The 13145-nt window shown below is 27.9% G+C and overlaps 4 protein-coding genes across 8 annotated transcripts; 2 read left to right on the forward strand and 2 right to left on the reverse strand.

The window, feature by feature from the left end:
- Window positions 1–237: 237 nt before the first annotated feature.
- LOC100741440 (AP-2 complex subunit sigma) lies at window positions 238–1411 on the reverse strand. Of its 2 annotated transcripts, XM_012391508.3 has the most exons (5): window positions 1250–1411; window positions 1071–1171; window positions 751–900; window positions 514–687; window positions 238–439 (listed from the first exon to the last, which is right to left on the reverse strand). In XM_012391508.3, exons 2-5 carry the CDS (start codon window positions 1071–1073, stop codon window positions 338–340), a joined length of 429 nt encoding a protein of 142 aa, XP_012246931.1. In that variant the 5' UTR covers window positions 1074–1171; window positions 1250–1411; the 3' UTR covers window positions 238–337. The 2 variants fall into 2 exon arrangements, with proteins under 2 accessions (XP_012246931.1, XP_012246932.1); XM_012391509.3 differs by lacking the exon at window positions 1250–1411 and having other exon boundaries at window positions 244–439; window positions 751–874; window positions 1071–1245.
- Window positions 1323–8319, forward strand: LOC100741558 (cilia- and flagella-associated protein 44). 2 transcript variants are annotated; one of them, XM_033323568.1, is made up of 23 exons: window positions 1323–1557; window positions 1636–1798; window positions 1875–2014; window positions 2084–2378; window positions 2455–2599; window positions 2682–2872; window positions 2938–3180; window positions 3243–3421; window positions 3481–3619; window positions 3687–3960; window positions 4041–4281; window positions 4353–4623; window positions 4706–4869; window positions 5170–5382; window positions 5466–5572; window positions 5641–5695; window positions 5816–5996; window positions 6067–6252; window positions 6311–6508; window positions 6603–7139; window positions 7228–7399; window positions 7515–7813; window positions 7893–8319. In XM_033323568.1, the coding sequence occupies exons 1-23, from the start codon at window positions 1355–1357 to the stop codon at window positions 8115–8117; spliced, it is 4821 nt and encodes a 1606-aa protein (XP_033179459.1). In that variant the 5' UTR covers window positions 1323–1354; the 3' UTR covers window positions 8118–8319. The 2 variants fall into 2 exon arrangements, with proteins under 2 accessions (XP_033179459.1, XP_033179460.1); XM_033323569.1 differs by lacking the exon at window positions 5641–5695 and having other exon boundaries at window positions 5466–5576.
- Window positions 8117–8947, forward strand: LOC117151123. The gene is made up of 3 exons (XM_033323572.1): window positions 8117–8364; window positions 8445–8587; window positions 8681–8947. Exons 1-3 carry the CDS (start codon window positions 8133–8135, stop codon window positions 8834–8836), a joined length of 531 nt encoding a protein of 176 aa, XP_033179463.1. The 5' UTR covers window positions 8117–8132; the 3' UTR covers window positions 8837–8947.
- Window positions 8948–9161: 214 nt separating this feature from the next.
- LOC100746113 (asparagine--tRNA ligase, cytoplasmic) lies at window positions 9162–13133 on the reverse strand. Of its 3 annotated transcripts, none has more exons than XM_012391447.3 (12): window positions 13037–13133; window positions 12182–12342; window positions 11869–11882; window positions 11733–11835; window positions 11196–11606; window positions 10949–11106; window positions 10741–10884; window positions 10482–10630; window positions 10252–10380; window positions 9919–10168; window positions 9541–9804; window positions 9162–9460 (listed from the first exon to the last, which is right to left on the reverse strand). In XM_012391447.3, the coding sequence occupies exons 4-12, from the start codon at window positions 11764–11766 to the stop codon at window positions 9329–9331; spliced, it is 1671 nt and encodes a 556-aa protein (XP_012246870.1). In that variant the 5' UTR covers window positions 11767–11835; window positions 11869–11882; window positions 12182–12342; window positions 13037–13133; the 3' UTR covers window positions 9162–9328. The 3 variants fall into 3 exon arrangements, with proteins under 3 accessions (XP_012246870.1, XP_012246869.1, XP_024226811.1); XM_012391446.3 differs by lacking the exon at window positions 13037–13133 and adding an exon at window positions 12434–12595; XM_024371043.2 differs by lacking the exon at window positions 13037–13133 and having other exon boundaries at window positions 12182–12370.
- Between the last annotated feature and the right edge of the window lie 12 nt (window positions 13134–13145).

Here is a 13145-nt window from a genome sequence, read left to right on the forward strand (position 1 = left end):
TTATAACTTTCAAACATATTTATTTTCAAGTTTATTTAATATTTACATAAGATAGAGTATGTATATCATTCAACAAATGCATCACATAATAAAATTGATTAGTAAATACATTGCTTGTATGAAATTTTAACAAGCAATATAATTTCTTTAAATGTTTCCTACTAACATTTATTCCAGCATTTTTATATTTTTACATAATAATATCCTAAATTTATCATGTAAAAAAAACAATGAAAATTAATGAATCAACTAACAGGATTTGTTGTCCTCGATGTATTTTACTTTTTACATTTATATGATATATTCAATTAATAGAATTAAATAATGTTAAATAAGTTTATTCCAATGAATTTAACATCAGGAGTTGTTTCAATACCTTTGTTTGACTAGTTTCCCTTATTTCACCAGCTAAGAACATTTCATCTACAACTGTATAGACCTATAACAAGTTTTACATTAAAATAAAATTACGTTGTAATATAAATTCAGATATACACATACATAAAAAATTACCTTATAAAAATTAAACACAAGGTCCAACTCACATACATTATGGAAATATTCATTTAGTACTTCAACAAAATTATGTATTGCTTCTAGGTAACATAGATTATTATCATTGACATCAACACAAATGCAAAAATATAAACCAGCATATCTTCTATATACAATTTTGAAGTTACGAAACTAAAATATGAGAAATTCAATATTTAATACATATTATAATGATACATGATATATGAAATTTACCTCAACAAAGTTAGTATGTTTAGCATCTCGTACAGTCACCACTGCATGAACTTCTTCTATTAGCTTCTGCTTCTCATCGTCATCAAAATTCATATACCATTTTGCCAATCTCGTTTTTCCAGCTCTGTTTTGAATGAGGATGAAACGGATCTGTACATTATTTGACAACTTTTTAGAGTTTATTCTGTTTGAATTGATAAATAATTTTGTAAAAACGTAATCTTTATTATTACAAAAAAAGAAGGGATTATATTTTACACTATTGAAGTAATGAAAACAAATACATTTACCAACACTTAATACACTTAATAATTACTTGCCATGATTGATCTGTCTTTATAAGCTAACCAATACTACAATTGCTGCACTTGACAATCGATTAACAAGAATACACAGGATCGAGCGACATTTGTTGACGCCCCTAAACCATCAAATTATGAATTAAACCGCACTCGTGTCTAGAAATCTGATAAGAAAATCTAGACAGTTCAATAATTACTTATAATAGTATATAACAAAATTTCAATTAAAATAAAGTATAATTGAAATTATTGAGAAAATACATGTTTGTTGTATAGTAGCTCTTTCTGCTTGAAATAACAAAATGGCCGATGGTGGCAAATTTAAATCCGTAAATGGCGAAGATCTAGGACAAAACATAGAATTAAATTGGGAAACTAAGTATGAAAGCGTTGAGCAAAAAAAAGAAAATTTTAACATAAATCAAGAGGAGGAAAAAGAGAAATATTCACTTATACCTCGAAAACCCGATGATGGAACTATACCTGAAAATATTTTAGAATTTTTGTATCCTTAATAAAAAATAATCATTTTTCTTTCACTATATCTTTCTTCTTACATATTATATATTTAAATATCTGTTAGTCATTCTTATGGATATAACTGTCGAAAGTATTTCAATCTTTGTGTAGTCGATACAAATACTATTGCTTTCGCTGCTGGCAATTTAATTCAGTTTTTCAATGTAAAAGAAAATAAAATGTGGTTTAAAATAGGTTCTGTGGGTACTGGTATTGGGCACATATCGGTAAATATTTGTATCTTTTTTTTTTAATACTAAAAAGGATTCAAATTTAAAAAATTCTATTATATTTTATTTTCAGAAAAATCCTATTTTTGAACACATTGCTGTTGGAGCAAATGGTGAAAATCCTCTAATAAATATTTTTAACTGGCCACTTATGAAAACTATAATTGTTTTAAAAGGTGGAACAACTAAACGTTATTTTCATTTATCATACAGGTAATCATGAATCTACACAATTATTATTTCATTACAAAAGGTATAAAATTACATTTCGATAAATTATAGTCCAGATGGGTTATTATTGGTATCGCAAGGTGGTGAACCTGATTATTATATTTCACTTTGGAATTGGAAAGAATCAAACATTATTTTGCAATGTAAATCATATGTTCAAGATGTATATAATGTCACTTTCTCTAAATATATTCCTGGCCAGTTAACGTCTAGTGGAATAGGACATATTAAATTTTGGAAAATGTCTAAAACTTTTACTGGATTAAAACTTAAAGGTGAAATTGGTAAATTTGGGAATACTGAAATCTCTGATATTATAGCAATTCATCCCATGCCAAATGAGACTGTAAGAAAACATTAAATCTATTAAATAATAAAATTTATAGCTGTTTTAAATGTATAACTTTGAATAAATTTTTTAGATTGTCTCTGGTTGTGAGTGGGGTAACATACTCTTATGGGATGAAAGTTTAATCAAATTGGAAGCATGTAGAAAAAATAAAGAGCCAGCACATGTGGGCTATATCTCACAATTTGAGTTGCTTAATGGAGAAATTATATCAATTGGTAATAAAACAAAAACTTATATGATTAAAAATTAAAAAAAACGTATATACAATAAATTATGTTATGATCTGCGATAGTGTAGGATCTGATGGATGGATACGATTTTGGTTCTATGAGACCATAGACCATGCTGATCTTTCTGATGATGAACAATTTCTTGAAATTCAACCAATTTACGAATTTCAAATTGCAGAGGGAATAGAAAATGCAATGCTTATGAGTATCCAAAAGCAGGAACCAGATAATCCTGAAAAAACCATGTGGTATGCTCAGGTAAGTAAGCACATTGTATTTAGGAAACATTCCAACATTTCAATATTCAAACAAATATTTAATAGGATGGAAATGGGGGACTGTGGCTACTTGACCTTTGTACCAGTAAAAAAGAACATATTCAACAAAAACTTTTTACATGTCATGCTGGTCCTATTGTCGATATGGATACAGCAGATTGGGGACCCTTTGTAGCAACGCTTGATAGAAATGGAAATTTGCATATTTATAACTACATAGAAAAAAGATTAAATCTGATTTATAAATTTTACGACACTAGTAGTCAAGTAGTTTGGCTTCCATGTAAGGTAAATTATTTCATTTTATTTTTAAGCGTTTTATATAAATACTATTTCAGAGAAATGTTTAGATTGAAAAAACAGGTTCAACACTCGTATGTGCTTTCGAAAATGGTATTATTAGGATGATTACAGTAACAATACAAACAACAAATACCGGAAATGTAAAAATTGATAATACAAAACTAATTCAAGTTTTAAAACCACATTCGATGCCAATTACTGTAATGTCTTTAAATACATCTTGTAGGTGCGTATTATATGAACACAATGGTTGTACTTTAATTGTTACATATGATTTATTTTTAGCTTATTAGTAACGGGTAGCGATGATGCCACTATTTTTCTATTTAATATTCATACTACTAATAATTATCCTGCAATTGCACCTATTGGCTATGTGAAACTTCCATCACCTGCTACTTGCATGACATGGAATCCTCAAGAAGTAAATACAGTTATTGAATACAAAATAGTAATAAAAAAACAATAATTATAATTAATCGTATAAATAGGAAGCAACTCTATTAATTGGATGCTTACGAGGAGATTGTATGGAAGTAAAATTGCCTATGATACCTCAGTCATACACAACAACTTCTTATGAATTAGTTAAATGTAGACCTGCATCATTTAAATTTGAATCAGTGAAGTCCGCGATAGAAAGACAAATTATAAAAGAAAAATATGAAGCAGAGAAAGAAGAAAGACTCAAAGAAAGGAGAAAAGAAATGGAACGATTAATTGCTGAAAATCCTCACATTATAATTGATGAAGACACATTTCTTAGTAATTATTTATTTTAAGTTACGTTTTAGTAATTTAATTTAAATCGCATATTGTTTTTTTGTATTTATTTATTTTTTTAGCGGAGCTTGATGAAAAAGAAATGATTCTCCCAGAAATTTATATTCCAGAAATTCCAAATAAAGTTTTAATAGCACAATATGGCATTGATGGAAACATATGGTTATTTATGGCTGGGTTTGATGCAGGATATGTTTACGAATATCCACGTCCATTATCTGTAAAATTAAAACATAATAAACCCATTAGGAGTAGAATAATCGAACATGCAATAGACACAGAAATGCATAATTTCCTTTTTCAGTAGGGACATTTATAAACATTAAAAAATATATATATATATATAAAAGTAAAAAATTACGGATTTTTTTTAGGAAAAATAAGAAATATTTATATTTGGGAACACAATATGGACAGCTTTATGTTGTTAAGATAAAGGACAAAGATCCATTAGATTTTTCAGACTGTTGGATTTTACAAACACATGATTATTATAATGGACACATCTCTAATATTTTATTCGGTTATAATAAAGAAATATTGTTAACATGTGGCCAAGATGGAAATATATTTTCTTTTAAAATCAATGATGATACACCATATGAGGAACATGAAGTACCAGTGTTAGAGAATTCTCTTTTTATAGTAAGTTAATTTCTCAGTAACTATTTTTCAATTAGGTTAAATCTAGTACTTATAATATTTATAATGCAATATTTATAATTAGCCTGAAAGTGTCGAAGATATTGAAGATGCTGATTATCCAAATTTGGAAGAAGTAATTACTAAAATAGAACAAGATAGAATTTTTTCAGTTGCAGAGAAGAAAAAGAAAAAAGTACTTGAAATCATACATGATTTAACAGAAGAATATGTTAAAATTATTACAAGGTATATGTCCTGTTTTCTTAATTACAGAAGAAAAGTACCAAAGCAGCAAATGATCTTGTTTTATATTATTATTATTTTGATGTCCTCTCTTTTGTAATGTGATAATTAATTATACATATGTTTAATTTGGAATTGCCTGGATTTTATATTTCTTGATTCTTTGGTTCAATGTTTTTCATATAATTTATTTATTATTGTTCTTGTTATTATTACTGTTATTATTACTTTTATTATTATTGTCATTATCATAATTATCATGCTTGTTAAAGTCTATTATTGAGATTTCTTTCGTTAATTAAGGAATAAACATCTCCTGCATTCACAACGAATATCACAGTTTGAGCTGGATCCTAGAATAGTTGAAGACTTAGAACAGCAACTGCATACACATAAAACCTTAACAGAACGAAAGCTGCAATTTGAAGTAGAAAAGAGGAAATTAGAATTACAAAAGCTTATGGACCATTTTGTTACATCTATCACTTACTTACCTTTTGCAGTGCATGGCATATTGTAAGTATTATTGTTTTTTTAATTATGTTCATTAAATAGTGTTTACTAAAATTACAAGGTTGTTTATGAAAATTTAAAAATAGAGATGAAAATAGAGCAGTATATTCTTTGAGAGAATTACACCTAGATACTGACAGCATTTTAAAATGTGTGAAATTGCTGAAGGAGAAAGATGAGCAACAGAAAGCAGGCAGGTATTTTTATTTTTTTATTGTATAAATTTATATTATGTTTCTTAACTTTAAATTATTTTACAAGAAATGGAATTGCAGCTAAAGTTGGATAATAATTTATTCTGGGAAAAAACAACTTTGTATGTCCTTCACTATTTATAATATTTGCATGAACTATTATTAATTGACTAATTCTTAGTCATGTAAATTATTTAAAGATATTTTACTCTTTTCATATGCATTTTATTATTAAATTATAGAATAATGCAAGAACAGGTTAAGGAAGACAAACAGAAATCAGAAGAACAAGAAATACAATATTTGGAAGGACTTTTAGCTGAAGATTTTAGCGATTTATCATCTGGATTAGGGTTGCAAATTAATCGAATGTTGTTAAAGTACAAGGAAAAGGAAGCTAGATTGATTGAACGACAGAAGGAAGTAAGTAATTTACTATAGAAAAGATCACAATAAAAGTAATGTGTATCTTTCAAAAATATGTTATATATAGTGGCAGAAACTACATGCAAAAAAGCCAAATTTAGTTAAAAGTCGTTTGGAAGATGCAGTTTTCCTCGAAAAGGCGAAACAATCCATTGGTGAATACAATTTGAAAATGAATGTAGACTTTAGTTTAATGAAGAAAAAAGAAACTGCTGCCATAAAATATAAACAACTTATAGATTGTAGAGATAAGGTAAAATTGATAAAAAATTCAATGTTAGAGTAGTTTTTGACATAATTATTTTTTATAGCTTCATCATTTGCGAGAGAATTTTAATACAAAACTGAAAACGATCGCATTGAAAAAAGAAAAGATGCAGAAAGAAGTTACTAAATTAACAGAAGTTCTTAAAAAAATTCACACAGAAATTCCATTAAAAAATATAAAACCTTTACCACATCCACCAAAACTGTATTTTGATATTGAATTTCCTGAACATAATCTTGAAGTTAGTTATATTTTTTTTAGTTAGTTAGGTATAATTAATGATTACTTGTAACTAAATTTATGTAAGATCCCTTTTTATATTAATACCATTATAGCTTCAGAAATATGTATCTATGTCGGAAAAGGTGCAACAAGTAAAACGCCAAAGGCAATCATTAATTATAGATCAATTAATAGATCATTCTGATTTAGAACATGAAGTATTATATTGTGATGATAAAGCTATCTTTCACAAAGGACAAGAAAGTCTTTATATTCTTATTTCTGCTTCACAAATGAAAATAAAGGATCATTCATCCATAGCTGGTGATTTAATTCGAAATCTTAATATAAATGACTCTGTTCAAACTACCTGGGAACGTGAAATGAAACGTTCTCGAATGTGGCGAAAAATATATGAACAAGATTGTATTTTACGATATATCAGCGCCGAATACAAACAATTGGAAAAAGAGTTAGACGAACTAGAAGAATATCGATTAGACGTAGTATATCAAAGTACATATATAAATCTGAATTTGTTAACTCTATACGAAGAATTTATGATCCTACGGGAATCTGAAACAATGGAACACGCACTTGAAGAGAAAGTTATTGATAAATCAAATGAACGTGTTACAATGATGTTAAAGGTTATTATCCCTATAACAAAAATAATAATGGTTTATATATTAACCAATTATTTATTAACAACATTATATTAATACACGATGTTAATAGATGCAAGCTACAAATATTAATATTGCTGCACGAGAAGAAGAAATAAAAAAATTGCATATAAAAATTAAAGATACTGCTACTGACTTTACAAAAGCTATTGCTGATAATAAATTTCAAAATTTCCTTCAAAAAATATTCAAGAGAAAATATACAGCACTAAAAAAACAAAATGGTATTAAATTTTCTTTCTAAAATTTTTAACTTTATAATTTTTAGTTGAGCTAAATTTGCTAGATTAGTTAACTTTGGTAATTTTCGTGGTTAATTTTCGTAATTATAATTTGTAGGTTCTTTAGATTCGATTACACAATCGTCAGAAACTAGTTCTGAAGAAACAGATGAAACAGTAGATTCTGAAGCTGAGTACATTCCATTTGATGAAAATATCTGCCCAGTGGGCTGTGATACACAATTATATGACATGGCATTTTCTATGAGAGAAAAACGATATACATACGAATTGCAAATCAGAGAAGAACAAAGAGAAATAGAATTATTGCAGAAAGAATTAGATACTGATATCAAACATTTAAGAATTATTGAAAGTACTTTAAAACACAATGAGGAAGAACTGCAAAATTTTGTGGTATTTTTAAACATTATTATATTATATATATAATAATTTGCAAAACAACTTATGAACTGAAGTGTTTTAATTTTCATAGCTGGATAAGCAAAAAAAATTAAATGAAATTAATGTAACAGTCATATTAAAACTTCATCAATTACAGCACATATTAGACTCTGGATGCACTGCAAGCATTCAAAATTGTATAGTTTTTAATAAAAAAGAATTAGCGAATTTATATGCCAGAGTTGGAGAATTGCAAGATGAAACATACAACTTAGAACAAACCCGCAAGTATACTAAAAAATATAATAATTTCTAAAAACAGAATATATTTATGGTTTATTGCAGGAAAAATGAAGTACATCTAAAACGAATAAAATTGGATTTAAAATATATGGAAACTCAAAATAAGAGGCTGAAGGAACACATTAAAGAAAAAATGATACAAAAATTTGGTTGTAAAGTGTCTTTGATTAACCTTTATCAGACTATTTTGCAAAGATTAATTTATGATACAAAAATTGATGTACGGAAAATTATGAAGAGTTTATCTAAAAACATAGAAAGTAAATTACGAAAATTTGGAATTTTATAAAATTATTTTGATAAAAATTTAATAAACAATTTTAATATTAAAATTTGTTAGATGCAAAATGGAATTGTAATAAAGGATTAATTGTTTTAAAAACTTTAATTCGAAATAATACCGAAAAATTAAGTTTCTTGACAATATTAGAAAAAGAAAAGATCAAACTTAGAAAAATTTTGAAACAAACTTTACTCTCAGAAGTAAGAGAAATTTTGTGGCATCTACATATATCAATATACTGCGTAATTTACATTTTTTAGATTATTTAACTTAATTATTATTTCATCTTACAGGAAAATATGCTACAAATAGAACATGAGCACAAAGTTGACATAGTTGCACTTGAAAATATTCTTTATAATCAAATACAGCAAAAACATATACTGCAATATGATATAGAAAGTCTTAAAACTGGATCAAGAAAAGTATCTTCAATTTGTTTGGATTAAAATACATCATAAAAATACTAACTTTAAGTATAATTATTGATTAATTAATTATATAGTGGTTTATTTATATAATCATTTAGCACTCTTGAAAATAAAATTTCTTGAATTGGCTAATTTTTTATTTGATTTTCGGCGTTGTCACCGACCATGTCAATCCAATGATGGCGATATATTCCGATAGGTGATCGTTACGACGGTTAGGAGAAACATAAGAACATTTTCTTCACTATTGTCTCTCTTATTTTATACATCGCACCTCATTCCGTAATGGTCACCGATCGGAATATATACTAATACATTGATATGTACAAACATAAATCACAAATTCATAAATTGATAATTGCTTTAATCTTGATTTATTTCTGAATACAGAAATTTCTCATTTTCCAATAATTCTGTCGGAATTAAATTTCTGAAAGCTTGCAATAATTTATCTGTTAATAACGCAAATTCATTCATCAGATATAAATGATAATGTTCATAGCTTATATTCTAAGGTCGACAACGTTCCAAGAAACGTGGATAAAGACATGCTTCGCGTATATGATATCTATTCAAAAGCCAGCATAAAAATCTTTCAAGACCTAATCCAAATCCACCATGAGGACAAGTTCCATATTTTCGCTAAAAGAAAAGTGCATAAAAAATTTAGCAAAATTAACATAAGACAATATGTCATCACAAACAGAATTAATGATGCCTACCTGATCGGTATACCAATAGTATGGTTTTGGGTCTATATTTGCACTAGAATAGCCTTCCAACAATTCATCATAGTCCCAAATACGCATCGAACCTCCAACTATTTCACCAACATTCGGTAAAAGCACATCCACCGATTCTGTAAGACGTTTGTCATCAGCGCAACGTTGCATATAAAACGATTTGATTTCTGCAGGAAATCTACACAACATTATCGGTTCATTTATTATATCGGTCATTTTTCTCTCTGGCATTTCTGGAATGTCCTATAGATGAAAAAGATTATTATTTCTTTCCCTCCTTTTTTCCGCTAACGTAAATAAAACGAAAGATAAGAATTTTGTAGCAAAACAATAATCAAATAATTTTATTGAATGTACTTCGCCAAATTCATAAAATGTTCCATCATCTTTGGTTATATTGTTAATTTGAAGATATTCGATTGCATCTTTGTAATCCATTCTTTTGAATGGCTTTCGTGGTATTTTAAAATCAGGATTTAATTCCTTGACTAAATAACCAAACTTTGATTTAAGGACACGATCAACGACATCACATATCATATCTTCTAATCGATCCAATAATTCTTCGAATGTAATAAATGCATATTCTGCCTCCACATGTGTATATCTGGAAGTTAAATGTTTTATATGAATTTGACTTAAAATACGCTCTGAATATTATAGAAAAAACATCAAATTCTGCATATTTACTCTGCAAGATGTCTCCGAGTCCGAGATTGTTCTGCTCTATAAGACTGTGCAATACAATATACATCACCCATTGCTGGAAGGCAAGTTTCTAAATAAAGCTGTGAACTTTGAGTCAAAAATGCTTCTTCTCTAAAACAAAAGGTTAAATTCTCAAATGATAATTAAATTAGATTAAAAATACAATGCTGTTTTAATGAACAAGTATAAATTCAAATAAGTGGTATGCTTACCCAAAGTAATCTAGCTTAAATAATGTTGATCCACCTTCTACCTGCGTTTGCACTAATGTTGGTGGTGTTACTTCACTGTAACCCTTTTCATTAAAGTGATCCCTAAATGCCTGCATCAACACAGATCTCACAAGTAATACGCGAGATGTCTAAAACAAATGAATTCACTGAAATTTATTTGATCAAATGAAAATTTATATTTATTATTTTTCTATAGTTAGACTTTTAATAAATGGCTTAATTACACCAATTATCTTACATTTTCACCACGAATCATAATATGTCTATTATCTAACTGCACATCAGGAAGAGCTTCTTCGTTTAAAATGGAATCTGCACCACCAGGAGGAGATGTTCCTATTAATCTCCAATAATCAACATGTAATTCATGTCCATTCGGAGCCTAGAAAGGATAAGAAACATAGAAATTTGAGAAGCTCTTGTCAAAATTACATCTGGTATCATACATTTTTTCCCTCTGGTACGATCTTGAGAGTTCCAAATATTTCAATGGAAGCTTCTGTGGATAAGGTCAATGCATTGTACGTTTGGCATAAAATATTGCTAAGTACACATTGTAGAAAGCCTGTTCCATCTCGCAATGTAATAAACATAAGTGCCCTCCCTAAAAAGGTGTGAGATATTAATGCTAAGTTAGTAGGTATAAAATGAATACATAATTTAAAATTTAGGTTACAAATATATATATTATACCTTGACGTCTAAGCCTATGCACCCATCCAAAAAGTTTTACTCGTTGATCTCGATGATAGATACTATCTCGAATTTTTATACAAATTGCAGGTGACAAAGTGGTATCTTCTTGAATTATAATTGTTTTAGCTTCTTCCAAGTTTTTCAATCTTTTCTCTTCATCCTCTAATAACTTTTTTTGTTTGTCTTCATTTTTATATTCATTCCTTGCCCAAATTTTTTGTGCTTTTTTAAATTGTGATTTCGATACTATCACATATTTTTTTCCATCCTCGTTAGAATCTTGATAAAATGGTGGAAATGGTTCTTTTCCTACATAACGCATTGCTCTCAAAATCGTTTTAAAAGGATTAGTATCAGTACCATTGCCAGTCTCATCGTTCCCATACTTTTGAGAAGTATAAATTGCATCTGAAAGAAAATTATGAAACTTTTTTATTCCTTTATAGAAAAATAATAATAATAATATTAAAGATAATTTAAATTTTATTAAAGCCTTTTATTTTTGAGAAATTATAAAAACATATGCAATTTTACCTAATAATGGTTTAGAAGACTCCATCACTGGCATATTACTTCTTCTTAATAACTTTTCCCTTGTATCTTATTATCCTTGCTTTCAATTTATTAATTATATTATTATTAATTATATTATATATTTATTAATTATATTAGTTGCGTTTTAATCTATGAAAATTAGAAGATTTATAGTAATTACATATCTGAACTTTTCTATGTGTGTTAGTTTAGTCTCAGTAGAACTAGTAAGAATAGATGTGCTGTACAAGTAAATAGGTATGTTTGTTATCATCTATACCTGATACATCGTGTATTTTATAATTTCTATTAAAAATCTTTAGTTTTATTCATTCGTGGTACACCATATGCTTTTACATATAAACATACAAATATAAATCATTTATATATATATGTATTATATGAATGATAAATACGAATGATCACAAGGTGACTAACTAGGTACTTACTGTTAGATAGTAACGTGGCACAACGTCGCAACGCAACTCACATTTATGTAATATTTATAATTTGTATGATTTGATTAAAAGGCTAAATTTTAGTTTAGGGGTCGAAACATTATTGAACCTTTCTCTTTGCAATTCTGTATTTACTGACGTGACGATTCGACCTAAAAAAGTAAGTTTTAAGATGCGGAATCCAGTGGTTCAAAGATTAAGCGTACACAAAGTCGAGAATTTTTATCGTATTTGACAGGTTACTTCGATGCTATATTGGCTTCTAGCTATCATCTGACTGGTCCACACAAATGAGTATTGAATTTAAGTTCGCTGGAAATTAACTTGATTGGGCTAATCAGCCGTTTTGAGACAACCGGAGAGTAAAGAATATCCTAAACCTAATCTAATACCGTGTCTGTTTAAATGTTATAGATAAAGATATGTAAAAAATTAAGCGAGAACCTGTTACTAATAACAAGAAAAAATATCTATACATTATACAAGCCTATTTATTTCTTTATTTATTTCCTTTAATTGTTATTTTATAGATTCGGCATAGCTGTTGAACAGGTAACTCCTCAGCGATTCTAATGTCTTTGCAATATGTCCTCAAGGTTAGGATTTCATCAAAATCAAGGTTTGATATCATAGCTATGTACTTTCTGTTTATATTTTATATAAAATTGTATATTAGAACTTATCCGTGAACTCAGAATATATTAACGTCAATAGATTTAAATCGCCCATTTCTTAAACCGCCCTTACACAGCCCGCAATATTTAAACAGTTTAACCTTGCCTACTTCTTTCCATTATTAATTCATTTGCGCTGTATAATTATGTGTAGTTATGTACTAATACTAACCCTTAACTTATGAATTTCTTTCAGACTTGCGGTTTTGCAATTTGTTTCCATAAAACTTTAATTTACTTTCATTCTTATGAAAGTATTACATTTTGTTGGCAGCGCCATT

The sequence above is a fragment of the Bombus impatiens genome, unplaced genomic scaffold (genome assembly GCF_000188095.3).
Source record: "Bombus impatiens unplaced genomic scaffold, BIMP_2.2 scf_1079, whole genome shotgun sequence".
NCBI lineage: Eukaryota > Metazoa > Arthropoda > Insecta > Hymenoptera > Apidae > Bombus > Bombus impatiens.